Raw genomic sequence first — 23118 nt, forward strand, 5'->3', positions numbered from 1 at the left:
TTTTAAAATTGTTTTATTTTCACCTCTGTTCTTTGCTGGCACTGTCCTCTGCCAATCCTCAGCCTCAAGACTAGATTTTAAGTAGGGACATAGGGAATCTCCAAACTCTGGACCCCGCGCAGTTTGGATTTGGGAAAGGTAGATCATGCCTGCTCAACCTGATAGACTTTTTCGAGTCTGCCACCAGAGCTGTGGATGAAGGCAAGGTAGTTCACACAGCCTACCTCGATCTTGCCAAGGCCTTTGACACCATCCCTCACTCAGGAATCATAAATAGACTCACTAATCTAGGCATAAACCCCTATGTCACAAGGTGGGTCGCAAACTGGCTCACTGATAGAACCAAATATATAGACTGAGCTGTATTTGAACAGATAAAACATAAGGTCCTCACAAAAAAACAAACCACCCTGGTGGACATCAGACATAAATACAACAAGAGGAAGAAACTAATGTCTAAGAACAAGAGGGAACTGACTCAGCAGAGGAAGGACATGCTCAACATCTTGAGCAAGCAAATTAGATATGTGAAAGTAGCAGATTCCAAATCTGATTACCGACGAGTTACAAGTGGAGTCCCACAAGGATCAATCTTGGGTCCTCTTCTGTTTGGCATCTACTTCTCTGAAGTTCAAGCTAATATAAAGGGACTTTGGCTGACCAAGTTCACATATGATTGCAAACTGGGAGCCATTATTGACTCTCCAACTGATGTAGACATTCTTCAAAAAGGCCTCATTGTGACAGGTGACTTGTGCCAGAACCATGTCCTTAAGCTCAATGCAAAAAATGCATGCTAATTCCCTTTTGGAAAAACTCAGTGCCCATGAACTACCACATTGACGGTAGTCCAATAAACACCAAAGGTGTGATAAGAGATCTGGGGACACAGGTTGACAGCAACCTCTCCTTTGACAACCACTTTGCCACTGTGGTCAGAAAATCATTCTATGTGGCACATCTCATTACAAAGGGTTTTTCATCCAGGAAGAAAGAGGACATAATCCATCTCTACTCGTCCCTCATCAGACCAGTTATAGAATACAACACCCCATTTGGCATGTACCTGACTAGACACCTACAACAACTGGAAAGGCCACAAAAATATCTCACTAAGAGGATCCTGGGCCTTAAACACATGCACTATACAGACAGACTCAAAAAGCTCCAGCTATACTCTGTCTCATATCACCTACTTAGAGGCAATGTCTGCTTGACATACAAAGCCATGTCTGATCCAGCTCTGTTAGAAATGCTACATCTAAAGAAATCCCAGTCCCTCCACACCACACGCTCCAGTGACCTCAACCTCATTACCACAATCAACAGAACATGCCGGAGGGACAGGTTCATAACCCAGAGACTGCCCTTGCTATGGAATAGACTTTACATACATGTCAAACAGAGCACCTCACTGGCCCTCTTCAAGAGAAACCTTGTTGAGTAGATGGGAAATAGAAAATTCACCCCAGGGATCAGTCCAGTGGCTCTACTTGACAGAGGCACTGGGAACTAAGGTCGGGTGGCATGATGTCAGGGTAATTCTATGGGCTAGGTTTGTAAAGCTAGTGAGTTTTTCTATGATTCCTGAATGGGGAATGGTATCAAACGCCTTGGCCAGATCAAGGTAGGCTGTATGAACCACCTTGCCTTCATCCACAGCTCTGGTGACTAACTCAAAGAAGTCAAACAAAGTTGAGCAGGCGTGATCTACACTTCACGAAATCAAACTGTGTGGGATCCAGAGTTTGGAGATTCCCTATATCCTTGTTTATTAGGTCTATGATGATGCATTCCATAGCTTTGTATATCAGACTCATCAGGCTAATGGGGCGATAGTTCCCAGGGTCTGTAGTTGCTCCTCCTTTGTGGAGAGGAACGACTGTAGCAATGCACCATTCGGTAGGGACAAAGCCTGAAGTGAGGCTGTGATTGAACAGGGCACACAGGTGAGGTGCCAGTTCACTCTGTAGTTCATGTAGAACACAGCCAGGGATACTATCAGGTCCCATGGAAGCTGTATTCTTGACCTTGGCAGTGCTGTTTTAACCTGTGCAGCAGTAATACTGGGTGTGTGGCAATCTACTGGTATTGTGATTGGTTCTTTCAGGGGGGTAAAGTTGGCACACTGAATCTGTCGGCCAGTATACTGGCAATATCTGTTGGCTTGGTATAGGAGGTACCATTGTGCAGTAGCTCAGAGCAAATCTGGTTATTGCCATGGAGAATCTTTACATAACTATAAAAGACCTTGTGGTTGTCTTTACTATCTGCTGCAATTCTGTTTTCATAGCTAGCTTTAGAGGATTTGATGAGGGATCTCAACTTTTAGTTGAGGCTGATAAGGGAGTTTTTCCAGTGTTAGGATTTCACCTTACTCCGCATCAGTTTCCTCCTTCTGTTGTAGAGTTTGTTTATGGCAGGGGAACACCAGATTGGCTTCCTTTTTTTTGGAGGAGAGTGCCTTGGTTCTATTGGGTATGGCGAGATCCATGCATTTGTGTACGTGTTTGTACAGTACAGTGTATGATTTGGCAGTCATGCAACTATTCTCCATTTGCATGGGTGCCATGAAGTTAGCCACCTCTGTTTTTAGGAGCCCAAAGTTAGCTTTGGAGACGTTTTTCATGGTGGTTACCTTTGCGGGGGGGGGGGGGGGGTGGATTTCCAGGGTGATTAGTTTGTGGTCGGATCTAACCAGGGAGGAGTTAACTGTTGGTGTAGAGCAATGGTCGCCCATGTTAGTAATGACTGGGTCAAGGATGTTACTACCTCTAGTGTGGGGGGGTAAGAATGAGCTTGTCCAGGGCATTGGATTGCGAGTCATATATGAGCATAAAAATGCTCGCTCTACGGTTCCTGGACTTTGTTAATACAAATGCTCTGAAACAGATAGTCTGCACCCCCACAAGGGCTCTAATGTCCTAGACTTAGTACTCACCAACATAGGAGATCTCTGCACTACCCCTGTGCATTGCCCTCCCTGGTAAGGTCTAATCATAAATTAGTCTTGTTCAAAGTAACAATCATACCTAACCCCCCTCAAGAGCAAAAAGGATGAAAAATGTCGCCAAAGCAAATTTTAGCTTCTTAAGCAATAGCATAAATAGTTTCAAACCCCCTGCTACCACTGTCAACAATGACTCCTATAAAGAGATGTGCAGTAATGCCCTGTATAAACACCTATACAAATTTATAGTCTGAGCTGTATTTGAACAGTTCAAAATAAGTTCCTCACAAAAAAACAAGCCACCCTGATGGACATCAGACATAAATACAACAAGAGGAAGAAACTAATGTCCAAGAACAAGAGGGACCTGACTCAGCAGAGGAAGGACACCCTCAACAGCTTGAACGAGCAAATTAGATATTTTGTAAAGTCCTCCAAAGCCAATTTTGAAGCTAAACTAGCATCTCTAGCTAAGGATAAGCACATGGCATTCTTTAGCTATGTCAGAAATCTAAAAGGGAAGGCCCAATTTTTTGCAAAACTAGTAGTGGACGGTTCCACTCATACTGACCCTGAGGACATAGCCAACCTGCTAGCAGAGAGATTTGGCACAAACTTCACCCCTTGTCTCCATCAGACATACCCCAAAGCATGCCTGTCACCTGTCTTTACCTAGTATCTCCAAAGAGGAGGTCATAACCACACTCTCCATGGCCAAAAACACAGTTGGTATGAGACTGGATAACATCCCAAGCTGCCTACCACATGGTGTAAAACAGGACCTAGCAGAACCATTTGGCATTCATTTCAACTAAAGTTCTAAGTACTGGCTTTGTCCCAGCAGAATGGAAAACAGCAACAGTAATTCCCTTGCACAAAGGGGATCCATCAACTGACCCTGGGAACTATAGACCCGTATGCCTAACCAGCCGTATCTGCAAGGCCATGGAGAGAATCATCATGGACCTTATCAACAGAGACATAGGTGACCTTCAAACTCTTGTCCCAACCCCTTTGTTAAGGGTAGATCATGCTTATTAAACCTGGTGGACTTCTTCGAGAATGTCACCAAAGCCTTGGAGGAAGGCAAAGCAGTACATACAGCCTATCTTGACTTAGCCAAAGCTTTTGACACAATTTCCCACTCAGGCATCATTGAGAAACTCACCCAGCTGGGAATTAACCCACATATCACTAGATGGTAACCATCTGGCTCACCAACAGAACACATACAAAGTTGGGGATTCCACCTCTACCAGCAGACCAGTTACCAGTGGTGCACCACAAGGATCTGTACTGGTCCCCCTATTGTTTGGAATCTGTTTCTCAGAAGTCCAGTCAAAAATAGATGGCCTGTGGCTTACCAAGTTCACTGATGACTGCAAACTGGGTGCAATCATTGAGTCCTCCAATGATGTTGACATACTACAAAAAGGGCTTACACAGACACATGATTGGTGCCAAAGCCACGGACTTAAACTAAACACAAAAAATGCATTATCATCCCTTTCAGCAAAGGGAAAGTCCCTGCAAATTATAATATTAACAGTACTCCCTTAGCTAAAACCCTGTGGTGAGAGATTTGGTAACACAGATTGATAGCAACCTTAACTTCAATCACCATGTGTCCACAGTGGTAAGGAAAGCCTTCTAAGTTGCACATCTAATAAGTAAGGGCTTCATATCCAGAGCTAAAGATGTTATAACTCCCCTGTACTCATCCCTCATCAGACCACTAATAGAGTACAGCCCTCCCTTCTCTATGTAACTCATCATGCACCTGCAGCAGCTAGGGAGACCTCAGAAGTTTCTCACCAAAAAAATTCAGAGCCTTCAACATATGACCTACATGGACAGACTGAAGGCCCCGTCACTGCACTCTGTATCTTTTAGGCTGCTGAGAGGCAATTTGTGCCTGGCCTACAGAGCAGTCTTGGACTAAGCCCTAATGGAAATGCTGCACATCCACAAGTCAAATGGGGCAAGATTCACTCGCTGTAGGGATCTTAACCTAGCATGCAACATTAAGAGGACATGCAGAAGAGACAGATATGTCTCCGAGAGATTGCCACTCCTCTGGAACAATCTCCCAATTCACCTAAAAACAGAGCTCCTCTATCACCCTATATAAGTGTAACTTAGCTAGATGGGAGACAATAAATTTACCCCGGTGGTGTCACCTGTGTCCCCCTTGTATAATGGCACTCAGTGCTGATCATAGACTTGTGCTGCAAATATAGACCATACAACTTGGTCAGTAAGGGACCAAGGGTGTAACATGGCTAGGCTTATAAATGCTCTAGAGTCAGTAGCCTAGTAACCTCTTATGAACCTGTAGTAGAAATTAATGTTTTAACTTAAACTTTCAGGATTATGTTATAGTAACTTTTTAATTTAATCTGATGTTATCCATGTCTTCATTCATCACCAAGGGTCTTGGATCCGACATTGGATCCGAGCCGACAAAATATGCAACAGACGGATCAAAGGCTTTGGCTCCTCCCTCTGCCATAATGCCCTGCTGCTGTCTAATACCTAGATCTTGATTGCCTTGCTCGTGGTACAGACGCATTCCTACTGGCTCTGGCTAGCTAAGTAAACATTTTCTTATATTTTCTTTAAAATTTCCCTAGTGGTAGTGTTTAGTGTAGAGTAGTTCTAGCTAGTTATTTTTTATAGTGTAGAACCATAGTGTAGAACCTCCCTCCCCTTAGTTTTAGTGTTTCAGTTTAGGGGAGTGTGTGTGTGTGTGTGTGTGTGTGTGTGTGTGTGTGTGTGTGTGTGTGTGTGTGTGTGTGTGTGTGTGTGTGTGTGTGTGTGTGTGTGTGTGTGTCTGTGTGTGTGTGTGTGTGTGTGTGTGTGTGTGTGTGTGTGTGTGTGTGTGTGTGTGTGTGTGTGTGTCTGTGTGGGCTTCGCAACCTTTTTCTCCCATTAGCTGTTTATTGCTTAGGCACTATGCACCTGAAGTTTGAATGTGACGTTTGTGCCGCATTTAACCCAGGGCTTTAGCAGAGCACTGTAACAAGTTGCTTAATAAGGGTCTGGTGCAAAGGGTGCCTTTTGTTTCCCTCTCTAAGGCTTCCTCTTCAGAACCGAAGAAGAACACCCCTTCCATGCCAGTTCCCACCAACATCCGAAGTCCTTGGATCTGATCCCAGCCCAGTCTGCCCTGAATCCTAGGTCTTCAGAGCTGAGAGCCATGGAGCCTTCAGTCAGATCCAGGTCCTCTCTGGTTCAGAGGCCTTAAGATCTGACCAAAGTGGGGCTGGCCCTGGATCTGATCTGTTCATCAGATGTGACTGCTGAGCCATCTAGGACTTCAGATCTGACAGGACCTTTGAATCAGATCATTATCTTGGAGGAACCTGCAGTCCCTTCCACCTGAAAGTAAAGATCACCATCCCGAGGCATAAGATCTGTTCCCCGGAGCCTAGCAGTAGGTTAGAAAGTTCTCCTTCCAAGTCCACTCATTCCTCTTCCTCCTCTAGGTCATCTAGGAGTCTTCTACCCACAGACATAGACAGGATGATGAGGAGTTTTCTCAAGGCCCAGATAAAGTTGGGTCTCCTGGATTCTCCTGCCCATCCAGCCAGGGGAGCCTCTTCCTCTTCTGCTTCTTGTTCTCCTCATCCAACCCATTTGGGTTTCAGGGGCTAGGAAATTTGTGTCCAAATTCCGACAAGGCCAAGTATTCATCCTTTCTTCTCCCCACTGGGGTCCTTGGCTTATCCTGTTCCTCTACCCACAGAGCAGGGTGAGCCCCGTACTGGAGTGGTTGACACTGGCTCTGTGGGGGGGGGGGTACTCCAGTACCATCCTTTCAGGCCGATCCCTTCCTCTAGATGCTTCAGCTTTTGATACCTCCAAGCCAGAATCATCTGGGAGTTGGGAAGCGGTTTCCAGGTGCATTCTTCCCCTCTGGGGGACTTTGTCCTCGGAAGTAGGGGATGGGCCTGCTGCCAGCCCTTCAGCCTTCCAGGTGGTAGAGAGGACCTTCTCCAGGTCTGGAGATTTCTCTGCTGTACCTCCAAGTACCTCCCGGGCCCCTCACTACCTTGACTGGCGAGGTCTCTCATCCTGTCCTGGGTCAGCCCTCCCGATCGAGCCTTCAGGGGGTTTCCTCCCCTGTGAGAGTCCCTGTCTCTTCCACATCCTCCCCAGAACACCCTATGGAGGAGGTTTATCATGAGAGAAAGTGCAAGAGGAGGCATTTGGACTCCCCTCCGGAGTCCTTCACTGAGGATATGGACCTTGAGGAAGGAGGTGGGATCCTTAGATCTCCGCCCAATGATGTTTCCTTTGGAGACATCCCTGAGCTCCTAAAATAAAAGGGTGGATGGTCTCCCCAACCCCTGTCTTTGGAGGAGTCTGTATTTCTGAAGGCCTTCAGGATGGGCCCATCTACCTCCTGAGTGTCCCCCTGCTGACGAGTTAGTGGACCTGATAGCCAGCAGAGCCTGGAAGGAGCAGGACAAGTGGAGCCTGTTCCTAAGAGGGCCGAAAGTTCCTTAGACCTGCAAACTGCTTATTCTGGAGTAAGGGCATCCCAGTCAATGCCTTTGTGGTTACCACCACCACAAAGAAGGAGCTAGTAGAGGAGAGCTCCACAGTCCATCCCCCGAACAAGGAGTCTCAGGAGATAGACCATTTTGGGAAGCAAGTGTACACCTCAGCTACCTTTGGACTGAGGGTGAATAACTATTTGGCACATTTTATTTGCCTCCAAAGGGATTTGGTTCAAGAGTTCTCCACCTCCCTTGCAGAGTTATTGGCGATGGAGAACTTCAAGCAGGTATCTCCCAAGCTTGCCACTCTGACCTCTCTGGCGAATTCCTTGATGAGGGTAATTTCCAATGCTGAGAAGGGTTCCTCTTGAGCAGCTGGCATGGGCATTGTCTTGCGATGTCATGCCTGGCTAGGTTTGTGTTGATTCACGGAACCCTTTAATACCCCCTTTGATGGTTCCACTCTCTTTGGACCTTCTTTGAAGGACACTTTGACCCACAGCAAGCAGGAAGGGAAGACGTTGCAGTAGGAATCAAGCTTTTGGCCCCCCAGAGGTCCTTCTCAAAGACCCAATGGGGAACCAGCAAGATGTGGTTCCGTAAGGTGCAGTCTACCTTTCAAGATGCTCTGGACGAATCCTCTTCCAGAGGCAGGAGGAGAGGTTTCAATGGACAATGACACCCTCATGGCAAGGGATGTCTGCAAAATTAGGGTACCAGAGAACCCTTCTCTGAGCAGCCCTTTCAGCACTCTTGAAGTGTTGCCTGGTTGCTCTGCCCTGGAGGCAGTCAGGGGTTGTATTTCCCTTCACCCACTAGTCTGGACACAAATCACTTCTGATCAGTGGGTGCTAAACTTCATTTCCAGGGGCTACTTCATTCCCTTTCCAGAACCCACTCCAGTCAGAAGTTATCTCCTCAACATTCCGCCCAGTCAGAGGGAGTTGACCCTCAAAAAGTTCAACAACTTCTTCAAAAAAGAGCCTTCAAGAGGTACCATCAGGACAGAGTGGATCCAGCACTTACTCTCTCTTCTTTTTAGTGACAAAAAAGAAGGGGGACCTTAATCGTATTCTGCATCTCAGCAAGCTCAATCTTTCAGTCAAGAAGTCGAAGTTCTGGATAGTCACTTCTCAGGACATTCTGTCACAATTACGCAGGGTCACCTGTGTCTGCAGGGGTTTCAGGTCTTTCTGTACCTTGACGATTGGCTCCTCATGGCACCTTTGAGGCATTGACTGACTCAGGCAATTCAGTATCTTCTTACCCTCTTCCATCGGCTTTGTATAACTGTTAACCTGGCAAAATCCAACCTAATTCCCACACAATGGTAAAAATTACTTTTTTTTACTACTTGCCTGTTTTACCAACTATTTTTGCTAAGCTTGGAATTAGGCACCGTTTTTGGTTTGACCATGGAACGAGGTGCTGGTTCCTCAGTTGGTCCTTCTTCTAGCCAGATAAAGAATACAAAAAGATTGTTAAACAGACTTTGCCACCACAGTAGGCTGTTAGCTTGCCACAGTGGTAGGTGAGTGACTCTGCTGTGTTCAAAGCTGGCACTTTTTCTGTGGATTCCTCTGGCATACTCCCTACAGCCACCATTGACCAAGGGTTATTCATGTCCTCTGCAGCTGTTGGGCAAGGGAGAGTCACTCTTTTCGGTCTTGGGAGAAGGGGTAGGGAAAGTGCCTCTACTGAGCCAGAGTGTTGTGCCCATCCATAGGGAAGTTGTTACGGGCAATTCTAAGTATGTTTCTTCAGAAATTCATGTCAAAAGAAACAGAAAACTCAACATAATCTTCTTTAGTTCATTTACTCTGGCCAAGAGCAATTTCTTAGGCATATAGTGGGGTCCCCTGCAGACTCTTGACCCTTCTTTTAAAGCTGCTTCTGATGAAAGAAAAAGAGATTCCTCTTTCTCTGAAGAGATTCAAAAGATTGAACATGTGGGGAATGTGAAGCAACAGATGCAGTTTGTTCTCCACAGATTTCTGATTCAGATTCTAAAGAGAGTGTGGTATCTGATAGTCCCTGTGAAGGATTCTCTTACTCCGAGACTATTTCCAGGATGAATCTTTTTTTTCCCAGTGGGAAACAGTGAAGTTTCTCAATTTCTCAGAGAAAATATTATGATTTGCTACAACTGGAATTTCCAGAACCTTTACATATTCCTCCATTTCTGTCTGCCTTAGAGGATGTTTTTGTCACAGCCTGCAATTTCCCTAACAGACTGTCTGCTGTCCCTAAAATGCAGATAGATTAGTCTTTTAAATTTTTATACAGTGTTCTCAGACCTCACCTAGCAACTATTGCTTTATTAAATTCAAGCACTGCTAAACATTTTGTTAGTGGTCATCCACCTCTTTCTGACAAGGATGGAGATGTTTTTCTTTCATAAGTTTGGGGAAAAAAGTTTATGTATCTACGACTTTTAATATTTAGAATTCTCAGTGGCCAAGCTCATATGTTGAAGTTTATCCTGGCCAATTTTGAAAGTATGAGGAATGTTTTGACATCAGCTTATTCTTGTGAGGAGAAATTTACGTTGTGTAGTTTGGTTTCTTCTGTTTCCCAAGTCACTACTCATTGTTTAAAATGTAGTTATGACTCTGAGGATACCACTTCCAGGGCTGCTGCCACTGGAACTGTTTTGAGGAGGTGTTTGCCTGGTTACTTTTCAGAACCTCTTAGAGGATGTCAAGAATTACATTTTGAATTCTCGCTTAGACATAGATCTAGTTTTTGGACATATTGTTTCAAAGCTCATCAAAAACGTGATGAGAAATGTGATGCAGAAAACCTCTCAAATTTATTAACCCTACTTCTCTAAGCTTTCCAAGGGTTCTCCACGCCCTCATCTAACGTTAATAAAAAGTTAAGTAAACAGTCCCAGCAAAATGCTGGCAAGCAGTCATTTAAAAACCTTGGCAAAGACATTCAAAAAAAGAAAGCACCCCCCCCCCAAAGAAAGGACAGTCCAGTAAGTTAGAATGATTATATGAGGGGCTTTGTGTCCCCTCCCTCCCTAACAGTCCCTTAAACCTTCCAAAAGTCTGAATCTCCATCTCTTCATCATTTGAGTTACTTATTGAGCTTATATTTAAAAGATGTGTATCATCACGTTCTGTACATCCATATTTCAGGCATTTCTTAAGGCTTTGAGTGTCTAGATCACATTATCAGTTCTTTTTCTTACCCTTTGAGCTGTCCGCTGCTCTAGGAATATTCAGAAAGTGTCAAGTTCCTGTGATAACCCACAGCAGGGTTTTCACTTTTTTCCTTATTTTTATGACAATGCTTATCTTTGCAGAGTCTTTTTCAGTGTGTCAGAAATTTCTCTGTTTCTTCAGCAAGGGATCTCCTGCACAGGCTGAGATTCCAACAGAACATGCAGAAGTATTTTCTGACTCTTCCTGACAAGATTGTTTTTCCTGGGTTGCCTGCTGGGCATCTCAGTACAAAGAGCATTTCTTTTACAGGAAAAAAATAGATCTATATTTAGATCATAGCCGTCAGCCTCATAGCACAAAAAATCTGGACAAAGTAAAAAATAATGGGAGACAAAGCCCCAAAAATATGGACAATTTTTAAATGTTGCTGTTAAAAATTTAGAGAACAGCTAGAATAAAAAGTCTTGTGTTGCCACACATTTTCTGAAGGATACAAAGTCTGAAACTTGAAAGTTTGTCATTATTTAATGAATTCATTCTTCACAGATTTGCCACAAAAGTCCAGAAAGCCACTTATTTTATGAGGAACTGACCAAAAATATGAGGCAAAAATCTGAACAGTTGAGAGGTATGATTTAGATCTGTTCCTGGGGTTTTCCACTCAGACTTCAGTCTCAGCAAGGTAATGCCACAGGGTTCTGTTTGCCATGGCATCCATGATTTTCATGATTCTTGTGATACTTCTTGCAAGACTTCACTTGAAAAAGATACAATGGTATCCAAGATTTCCATGGTCCCAGGCCAAAACTGTTCCAGGTAGGGTCAGGGCTCACTCTACCAGGGCCTTGGCTTCATCTATGGCTTTTTTGGAAAGGACTGGATTCTAGAAGTATTCTAGAAACAGCAACTTGGTCCTCTCTGCATACCTTTACAAAGCACTATAAACTAGATTCATTCTCTGGGACTTGGACAGGCTTTATTAGAACTATTTTTGAGGGGCTCCTGGCCCTTCTCCTTCCCTGTCCGAGTTCTTTTAGACTATGATAATTTACCCATCATACCTCTCAAGTGTACCTCATTACGAGGAATGTACCTCATTTGGAGTCTTAAAAAGTTCATGTTCCTTGAAGTTCCAACTTGAAAGGGTCTGCCACACATTCAGTTTTAGGAAGTTTTTAACTGATATCTATGGTAAATAGAAATTAATCACATTAATTCATTAAAGGATCTTTTTTAAGTAAAACCAGTGTATTTTAACCATCCTATGGCCTTCCTAGTTGAAGTTGTTAGTAAGCCATTAGTATGTGTTTCACATTTTGTCCATTTGTTCCACGCTATGAAGGCTAGTGTTCCTCATTTTGGAGTTGGAAGGTTGAGAGCTATGTTACCCATATAGCTTAGGCTGCTGCAGCAGTATTCATCATGATGAGCATGGTATATTTGTGTAATTAAACTGACCATAACAGTAGATGTTTGAATGATCACTGTTGCAGTAACTGTTCCTACATCCATCCCCCTTAAATTGTTTGTGTTTTTTTTTTCAATAATGTTTTGCCAGGTTGTGGACATGTATTTTTTTTTCTTTTCCAAGCATTGTCCTCTCAGGGCTTTAACCTCCCTATTTCTGTTGGTGGGAAAACTCTGAAGGTCTTGGCAGCCCTATACCTGACTTTTAATTAGCTCTTGTCAAGCTGACTAACATTTTGGGGCATGGAAGGTGACCTGAAGCTTTGGCAGGCAGGATATAACTCAAATAGCTTAGGCTACTACTGCAGGGATTATTCGAATATCTAATGGTATGGTAAGGTTACTTACACAACTGTACTTTGCTATGTAAACCACAGCTGGTATCAAATGTTCCTCATTTTGTGCATGAATTATCATGCACCCAAATGCAGTTAGGGCATGTTTATCATAAACAACATGGTGAACATCCAAGTTTTGCAATGGCATATCAGTAAAATTTACTTCATACAAATTCTCAGGTTGCAATGACAATCACAGCCTAGTATACCTAATTAACTTAAGGGGTAGGCTGCCTGATGATGATGTACTTGTTTCAACAATACAAGAAATTATATTCGATGTAGTAACATTTTTTGTTGTATGGTAGGTGGATTGGACATACTAAATTAGCCAAAGGTATGTGTACATGCATGTGTGTGGTATAGAACAACTCCAGCAGGGTTAACCACCCGGTGATGTGAAATTTGGCTGTAAATTTTTCACTGTTGATGTGACACCATGTGCAAAAATGGGAAAAGAGGTTGTGGAAGGATGGACAAAATCGCAAGTTCTAGTCTAGAACTTCATTTTCTGTGTCGGAAACTTTCAGGGTAGAATGGCAGAAGTAATTGAATATCCAAGTTTTTTGGCAAATTTTACATATTATTTTTTAAGCTAGACATTGTGGTGAATTAGGTGGTTGCTTGAATCACAGCAACAACTTCTACAGTACAAGAATCACCCTGTTTTGGTCTGTGACCTCATCCTGTTTACAAATGCAGCTTCCAAGAGAGAGTAGTTGTTTGTTTAGCTTATGCAGTTTATGTACTGAAAGCTGTGCATAATTAATTGGCTTACCTGCCTGGGCCACAGCATTTTCAATCTGGGTAGCAACTTGTATTGTTTTCTGTAAGGCTGGTCAGACTTGGGAGCAGGTGTTCATGAATCCAGTTACTGTAGCCTTTTTCTATTTTTTGATTTCTCAGCATTTCATTTTCCTTCTCACTGAAAGCATACCCTGCCTACATTTCTCATAGGAAAGCCACATCTGTACAGCTGTTGTATCCTTTCTTTGCTCCCTTTGCTAAAATTTGTCACTCATTAGTCACATTTACTTGGGACCATAGCTATTCTCTCTGGCACCTTGTGCTGTTTCCTGATCTGGCACGTCGCCATACATCCTCTCAAAGTTGAGGACCAAAAAAGTGCTTTTGTGTAGCAAACTGTAACAAAAACATTTGCTAGAAATTTGTGAAGTGGCTTGCTAGTTATAATACTGCATATGAAGTGCTTCAGTGCTTGAGCCATAAACACAAATACAGTGTGTGTGTGTGTGTGTCTTTCGGCTTTTCCCGGTTAGGGGTCGCCACAGCGGAACTCAGTCCCTAAATGATTGCAGTAGAGTTTTACATGCTGGCTTGCCGGGGCGCACCGCAACCTTCTTCAACGGCCATTCCTTCCATTCACGCATGTCGTCACACAGTAGACGCTTTAACTGAGAATCGAACGGGCAACGTCTAACTGTGAGGCGACATTGGTGTTCATTTACGAATGTGTGTACTGTACTACACCCCATCAGTATCTGCTGGTTGCTTCCTGTCCCCTTCATCCCTTCAAAGGTATGCCTCTGCATGTACTTTTGGGGAACTTGTACTATCAAAGCAGTGAGTGCAGAAGTATAAGTTCCAGAATTTGAAAGCATCTGGAAGATCATCTGTGCTCCAGTACTGTGGCAGTAAAGTTCATAGAATTTCATTTATATGGTAGTCGGACAAGTTACCTACCCCCATGTATGGATCACAGGTTAGTCATTTTTAAGCATTTGTACCCATGTTGCAAATGGAACAGCATGTTAGCTCAGGTGCTGGGCATACACAGCTTATAGGGTAACGATAACCCTTTTGTTGGCAGCTTGTAATGCAGGACCTTAAAAAAATTATTGGACATCCAGAGACGAGTATTCTAAGATCTTAGTGTATCAGAGAAACATTCAAACAGCCTGCCAACCTAGTACTTTCCAAAATGGAGTTGTTTATATGCAGATGTGGATGTAGAAATTAAGTGGATACAGCAGTATCCATGTTTCAGGTTGCCATGCTTCCATGAGCCACACTGGTACCTATTGTATCTTGATTATGGAACTTGCTCTCTGTTATGGCCCACTGTATTCTTCTGCCAGTCACAATGCCTATTTTTGGTTCTGTACAGCTGTCACAGGAATCACAGGAGTGATTGTGTTCAGTGCCAAGATAAAGATAGGGGCCTCACTTGACATAAACCCTTATCATGCATCTTACCTCAGTTTATTGGAATAGGAATCTCTTCGTCTTGTGCTAGAGTATATCAAGATACAAAGAAATGGTAGGCAAGACCTTCCAGTGGTAATCACAGTATAATTTACACTGTTGCAGGCTGCTTATTCAGTTCATGGCTATTCTGTATTGGTCACATTGGTATAGGCCTCATCTAGCCGGCCTTCACTTTCACATGACCTTCTTGTTTTCAGCACCTACTTCCCCAACACTCCATTGAGGTTGTAAGTATGCAACTCACAGATAAGATTCCAGAAGGTGTAGTTTCTTCATTTTGTGTTTTCATGTTACAAGGATCCTGAGAAGATAGCGGGCCTCAACTGAAACAAGACACCTTATCTGCAGTCATTCCTAGTTGGGTTTCAGGAATATGGAAGGCTCATACAGTAGTCTTTCCTAGAGTCATACGATGACATGAAATGTGCTAGGCATGGACTGCTCCAGTGGTATACAGCTAATTACACCCGCTGCAGGCCTTATATCAGTTATTGGCTATCTTAAAGGAAATGATCAGCTACTACGAGCTCATGACTAAGCCGGCTGTCTAGTTTGACACATGATCGCTAGTCCCAAATTCATGAACCTCTGCAAAGCAACCTAATTCACAAGACTGTCAATGAGTTTTCAAGTATGCTTAACACTGATAAGCATACCAGAATATGTTCATCATTGATAAAGAAAGATCATGATAACAAATTGAATAGCTGAGAAATCTGTTAACAATTTTGATGAACTAGATTGACATGAATTAACAATACTTCAGCATGTATGAATCCAGTTCTAAGGTCTGCAGATTGGAAAAATCTATTCTTTTAAGTAATCAGCCAAAAGTTGATTTCCTGATTCATGCCAAGTTTAGTGATTGGTTCCTAAACTTCTTGGGCCCAAATCTAGGATTTAGAACTGATTTTTGCTTTTGATGGTTTTGACAGGCATTGAGTTCATTAATACAGGTGAAACTATAAATTCTGATTTAATAAATCAGTTAATCACCATAGATATATTGGGATTGCTTTTAAACAATATATTTGCAGATCATACAAATATGTAGGAGCTAAGAAAGCAGGTGATCATTAGGGTAAACATGATATATATTTGGCCTAGCCAAAGTATGTACATATAATCCCCTAGATTGTAAGCATTCACAAGATGCTCCTTGCAGGAAAATCATGGTTTACAGCATGGAAGAAAGCAATGGCACAGGTCTACCATTGCACACTGTGTTAAACAGTGCCTTCTCCGAGAGTGCACACATTGATTTTAAGCTCGGAGTGTAAGAAGCATGATATCTAACCAAGAATTTCACAAGGTTCATTAATCAACTATACAATACTTGAGACTGATCTGACTTCCAGACTTTAACAAAGGAGAAATACCATACGGAGTGTTAGTGCAATATCAAAAAAGAAATGTATTAAAGCTGAATTTAGCCATACATTCTGATAAAAGTACATGCTAATATATGGAACAGCCCGTCAAAGATCTGTCAGATCTTACCAAATGTACTTTGCGCTCCAATCAATTCACATATGAGAGTGTATGAGACAGTTGAACATAACAATAGAAGGCTGAGACTCAGCACAGTAATTTCCCAGGAGAACTGAATCTGGAGAATGGAGCCCAATGGCAGTGTAATGAAACATGATTTAAGAATATATAAGCTTTTCATGACTTCAAATGTATGCCAAAGATTTTCTTATCAGATCAACATAGAATAAACATGATTTGGCATCTTTGAGGAATATTTAATTTGCACAAATTTGAACTTTGAAACTGACTATCTGTGTTCAGGAAATTAAGTGGTACCAAGGTACTGAAAGACATCCACTTTCCATGTCGACTCTTAGGAAAAAATTAGATGGCTTAGGGCACTGCCCTATAATGGATCTGGTGTTAGAAGTTAAAGTAAAGTTGCATGATGATTCTGTTTTCATCCAGGAAGGTTTGGATTCAGAATTTGTTTACCTTCACATGGAAAATTTATTTGTGACTGATTCCTTCTTGATATAATTAATCTTCAGAATCTCAAAGCTAAGAGTGCTAACCAAGCAAACTTAAGGCCAGGAAAAGTGTCAAGACAATTTTTAGAATTGCCATCAGATACTGCTACATTTAGGGAACTTCTAGATAGATTAAATGATTATGGCATTTGAAATACGTGGATTTAAAATTATACCCAAGAAATCTTTTAATATTATGGTCAAGACATATGATTCAGGGAAACAGAAACCCACATTTTCATGAGGCATTTCAGTAGTAATCTCCCATACTTGAAAATGTCGCTAAAACAAGCACGAAATTCCAATAACAAATTTGAACTATTAAACTTGTAGATTTTCGCAGACAACAGAAAAATGTTAAACAGGATAGTAAAAAATGGGGAGCGTAAAATTATGACCACATGGGAAAACCATCATTAGAAGCAATTTTAATATGTATTGCTATTACCACCAAATTTAGAACTGAAAACCTCACCTCAGGTCTGTAATTGGGTAAACAATTTCTAAGACATCAATTAAAGGTTATTAGTAGGATAACAAAACACCTGAGAATTTAAAGGCACGCCAATTGTAGGTGCATCAGAAAATGTGCAAGGTCATAAAGTGCATCTTAAATTAAATGTAACAGCATTGTTTCACCAAACAGTTTGTAATATGCTTATGTGTAAAATAATTCAACTGAAACAGATAATAAGAAGTTTGCCTTCAAAATTCAATGTACTAAAAATGCCTATACACAATTGTATAAAATGTATCAAATTTTAAGGATTCACTTTAAATGAAAATAACACTCTCAGGAAATGAATTAACTGTCCACAAATGCTAATAACATTAACAATTTATTTGCCCCTAACCGGATACCCAAGCTCATTAAGGTTTTCTCTTTAGATGTAGTATCATTAGCAGTTTTCTCAGTTAATCAAGTTAAGATTTGTGATTATGTTTTAGATTTATAATTTTAAGCACATATTCTTTAACCCGATTCAATAAGGTAATTTTATGTATTTTTCAGGGTATGTGTCATTTTCTAAGTAATCATCCTTTAGAAATATAGCATGCCTTAAATGCGCTTTTTAACCTACTAGTAATGTATATAGTTGAATTGCATTTACTTAAAAGCTATAGTTGCCAACCTGTTTTTGGTGACAATAATTTGCCTGTCCTAGCATTTCTTGTAGATTATGCCTTTTTTCCAGTCCTTAGCTTTTCCATTGACTGGAATAAAATGCTTGGTTCCATGTCATACCATCCAGTTCACAGGGAATGTATAACTTTAGTGTGTGACAAGAAATACCCTTTAAGACCAAGGATGAAAGATGATGTTAGTGAAATAGATTTCCCAGCAAGGAATAATGCAGTATGTCAAACTTGATCTGCTGGGCTAAGGCCCACATTTTTTTTATTTTCATATCCTCTGTGTATACAGCTTTGATTTGCCATCTGTGGACCAGTTTCCCCTTCTGTTCAGCCTCAGATATGCCATACTGCCACATGCAGATCTCCATTTTTAAGGAGGAGATAACTTTACCCGGTGCCTCCAATGAAAATTGGCTTTCCCACCCAGTCAGATAACAAATAAATGAAATGCATAAACATATTTTCCATGATGTACCTGTGTGCCCTTCTTAGGGATGAGAAGTACGATGTTCAGCCATAGATTTCAAGTCGCATTCTAACTGTTAGGAGTAAGCGCTGTTGAATGTCTTAATTTCTGAATTTCTTCTGTAATTATGGAAAGCAATGCCTAATTTTTGTTTTGTTTTTTTGCTTTAAACAAGACATCTGTTGTGATTTTGCTATCTTGTGTTATATACTTTGGTTATTTGGAGGAAAATAAATGCATCTCCTTTTTGCTACAGTCATATTAATTATACTTGTTATTTGTTATTTTATTCCATCTATTTTCATTCTGCTATATAGCATTTTCTTGATATTCTAGTTTACCTTTGCAAAGTAATTGTTTCATAGGGTCAGATTCCAAAATAATTTCTGTTCATGACAAAGCTCTTTCTGAAAGAAGTGATCTATTTCAGTTCAAGAGCAATTCTTGAAAAAAGTTTAGACAATATTCAATTTAGTTAGGGAATATGCCTTTACAGCTAGGGTTGCCACCTTTTGGTCCAAAAATGGATGGAGGCCAGATCTCCTAGCACTGCCCCTAACTTTGCGTAGCTCTTCCCCTTTCACTCCCCACTCCTCCCACATCCATGCCCATTTTGACATAAATGATCATATCAGGGGAGGCAGGTAGTCCTTTTTTTACCCTAGCCATGGACCTAAATGCATCACATTATCAATGCCTTTCTTTTAAAAAAGCAGTTCTGAGTTGGAACAAACCCCAGCATTCTGTGTGTTTTATTAAACACAGTACCAGCATTTGTACAATGTTTTCTGGATTATCAGACAATCATTCTGATTTCCAAATAATCCAGAAAAATCCAGAAAGGTCACAAGGCTAGTCATAATCCTCTGATATAAGTACAAAGAATTACATATATATATATATATATATATATATATATATATATATATATATATATATATATATATATATATATATATATTGCAATAGTTACTGAACATTCAAGAGGAAATGTATAAAATGGTGTCACTTGCCATCTTGGCATACCTTCCTGGTGACCCTCCAGTAACAGTTAACATAATAGTGAATGGAAAGTGTACAACATGGCTATTCCATCCCAAAAATAAACCTCTTTCACAAAAAATGTAATTTAAGACTGAGTGTTGGAAATGTTGAAAAGATGAAGATCAAGTGTGCATGGGTAATGTAAGAGCTGGTTTGAGATTTTGATGACAAACCTTTCAAATATGTTGAAAATGTTGATATTATGGCTGGGAGCATATGCACGAATGTCTGCAGGTTAAGGTTAGAGTAGACTAGAGAAGAGGATATATTTAGTGTTGTGGGAGTGTGTAGATGAATGCGATGTGTGACTGTCTTGCATAGGGATAATGTTTCAGAAAGGATTTTTCCCAAAGGTAAGTTATAGGGTTTAAGCTAGAATACTGATCTTCACTCTTACTCGCAGCTATTCTTAACATGCTGTGGTCCCTGTCATACCACTTAGTTGATTTTCCTGTCCACAAAGAATCTTTAAAAATTTGTGATCCATATAGAAACAGGACATGCATATTATTTGATTTGCTTTAATAAATTGCTGTTTATTAGTATGCATACCATTACAACACTTGTTTTCCTTATCACTTGGTTTTCTGTGACATATTTTTGTCAGGAATTTCAAGGTATTATGAGGCCTGTATATGATACTGTTACAGAAATTAGAGATGTAAACTTTGTTTAGTCTTATAAAGCAGCTGTTATCATGAGTTGATCCTTCATGAGTAAGTGTAGTTCCAGTTTAACAATTTAATTAAAGTTATTTAAGACTTAATTTTAATAATATAATGGAATTTTTAATGATGTTGTTTATATTTATTTGATTAAAGTAATTGTTTACCTGCCTGTTTCAGCAGTCCTACCAATCTTCTTTGGCTGAGCACCCAACACGAACATCCCTGGACCTGGAGCTGGATCTCCAGGCATCCCGAATAAGGCAGAGACAACTTAATGAGGAGCTGATGTTTCTAAGAGAGCTTAAGCAACAGCTGGAGGAGAGTCATCACCAGGGTCAAACAGAACTTCCCCAGTGGATTCTGAGAGATGAACGATTCTGGAAGCTGATAAGAGAGGCTGAGAGGCAGGTGAGGCAAACTATTCTGCTGTAAATAGTAGTTTTGTATTGCAGTTATATTTAAGCATTAAGCCCATTTTCCAAGATGGCGTTGTATGTCATTTTGTTATTTTTCAGTAAGATTGTAACATAGTGGAGCTATGTAGTTTAGAAATGCTCAGAAGCTTCGCATGTGTTTCAAACACTTAGAATTAATTACTCTTCTATTATTTACTGGTGGCTCTGTGTCTTATGTTCTTTCAGGTTTCAGTAACTGTGCTGATGTCTTTTTCTAAGGATTTTTTCTTTTTCTGCTTCTGCTCATGATATTATTAAATTTTTCCATGTCTCTAATACCACAGACTGTATGCTAAAGATTTCCAAGATTTTAGTTTTGTTTATCTATAATACATTTGTGAAGAAATATTTCTTGAATGTCTGTTTATAATTTATGCAAACATCATCTTGTCCCTGTTCATCTTCATCTCTGATTTCCCTTGGTAGTATTAATTTACATCTCATTAACCACTGGCAGTCTCGTAGTGACATCATCAATGTGCAGTGCATCTGCTGTTTTGATAGGTAGTGTGCTAGGAAAACATGTTCATGGAAGATGTTGGAAAATAAGTGGCAAGTCTGCAAATCATGTTCATTTTTGTAAACAGCAGATGGCCTATAAATTAACTTGTTTGTAATGTATTTTCTAAGGCAGAAAGTCTGGTGATCAGATGATATTTCACTATGCTTTTTAGGCTAGTTGTTTTTGGAATAGGTGTCAGAAAAGGAGTAATATAGCAATAACCCATACAGGTGTGGGTAATGCTGGGTTGCGGTTGGGCGTGGTTTTGGTCAGTAGCCCAGGACCTAAAAAACGTGGAGTCCAGAAACACCCAGGATGAGAAAGCTTATTACTTATTACTAAATATTAATTTTACTTAAAAGAACAATTAACTTTCTTTAATAATGGCATTGCTCTTCTCTGCTACTGTGCCCAGTCGCGGCTTGTGTGTGGTGTTCCTTGATAGTTCAGACGTACCAGTGCATACCCAGGCGTGGGCTTGGCTGGAGCAGGCAAGCAAAGCCTAATCGTAAGCGCAAGATCTCGTTTATATATTAAAACAATGTAAATGTTTAAATGGGTTTAACATGGCAACGAAAACAAAAGCACAGCTGCTTGTCTCGTTTTGTCAAACTTAAACAACTCTGCATTTAGTAAAAAAACTCGCTTAAAAAAAAGCAAAATAAGAACTAATTAGCGGGAGTTTAAGATCTTGTGTCACTATGTTAAAAGATGTTACGAGACTTTAACAGCTTTTAAAAAAAGCAAGTGCTATGTTAAACTCTTTTTTAAATCTGTCGCTATGTTAAACTCTTCTTTTCCGAAACTAACGGAAAATACTAGGCGAAATTGAGTTTCACGTTACCTTTCGGTTTAGTATAATGAAGCTAATTATAATGCTGTTGGGGGCTGGCCAATAGCTAATATAATAAAAATGTTAGCAGTCTTTCAAAGAAAAATACATGAGAAGTGAAATAAACTGCATTAAAATATAATTACATTTGCCACAATGAGAATGTATTACACTTTAAAAAGGAAACAAATTCTTCCTTCACAAATGTGTGCAGTAGTGCATGGTTAATTCTTCTTGGAGATGCTGAGCTTGGTCTGTGGTTATTTCCTTATTTGGACTCTGGCTTGCTAAATCTTATACTTCCCTTTGGGCAAATAACTCAGAGAACAATAGAGCATACTCCAATATCTGAATCAAAGCAAATGCCATAAGAAATTCTGTATGGGATATACATAATTAGAAATAAACTGTTAACTGGGAAAGTTACTGAAATTAAGTTATTGGATCTACCTACTGGAGCATACTGTTATGACAGAATACAACCTTTGATCAACTGCCTATAAAGACTCACAAAATCTATTCTAATTCTGAAAACCAGATAGTAAGGGTACATTTTTTCTCTTTAGTTAATGCAGTTAGGAACTAGTTAGTTAATTGCTAGTCTTTTCTGAAAATTATCTCTGTCTTTAAATGTTTTTGATTGCTTGTAAGATTTGTATACTGTTTGTATATTTGTAAACAAAATTATTTAACTTAGTTACTAAAAGTATATCAATGTATTATTCAATCTTAGATACCCATGTTGATGGTTTATTAGCTTAAGAGTTTATTGGATTTTACTGGTCCTTTCCTACTGTGGTGACCATCATTTGAAGGATGACTGATCAGAACTTAGGGCTATCATATAATTATTGAAAGGTGTGTTTATTTTAAACACAAACAGTAATATGTGGTCTTGTTTTGTAAGTTCTGACTAACTGATGACAGTGATACTTTAAGCTTGGGGAAGTGGTTATTACATACACTTACTTTTGGTAAGATTCCACTGGATGTCACTGGTCTCACTTTGAGGTGGGTGAAATCCTGGAGAACCAGTGCTTATAACTCTCAATTCTAGCTGTACAGGTGAAGCTCATTTAAGTTTTGGATACTGTCAAGGGCAGCAGTCCAGAATTACACTGCTAAAGCCAATTGCCATTAGTATATTAACTGGTAGCAGTCACTGGATTCATATCCATTATTGCTAGTACTGTTGCCTAAAATTCTTGACAGCAGTGGTGCAGGAGATCAAACTTCTAGCCCGTGTCTGTCACAGTAGGTAATACTGAGGTTTTTATCCAAAAACATTGTGTAATTTGAATGGCTAAACAAAGGATTATGATCCTTGTAAATGTTTTACTGATGAATGA

The 23118-nt window shown here is 40.5% G+C and overlaps 1 protein-coding gene across 2 annotated transcripts in view; it reads left to right on the forward strand.

Annotated features, from left to right (window-relative positions):
* WWC3 (WWC family member 3) overlaps positions 1–23118 on the forward strand; it is a 1641181-nt gene that overhangs the window by 1542148 nt on the left and 75915 nt on the right. Inside the window, exon 21 of one of the 2 annotated variants that reach the window (XM_044072574.1) lies at positions 20161–20388. In XM_044072574.1, the coding sequence (XP_043928509.1) occupies positions 20161–20388 (228 nt within the window). Of the gene's footprint in view, positions 1–20157; positions 20389–23118 lie in introns of both variants that reach the window. The other variant, XM_044072573.1, reaches the window with a different exon arrangement.

Source organism: Protopterus annectens, chromosome 5.part0 (genome assembly GCF_019279795.1).
Source record: "Protopterus annectens isolate FY-2018-M chromosome 5.part0, PAN1.0, whole genome shotgun sequence".
In the NCBI taxonomy this organism is placed as follows: Eukaryota; Metazoa; Chordata; order Ceratodontiformes; family Protopteridae; genus Protopterus; species Protopterus annectens.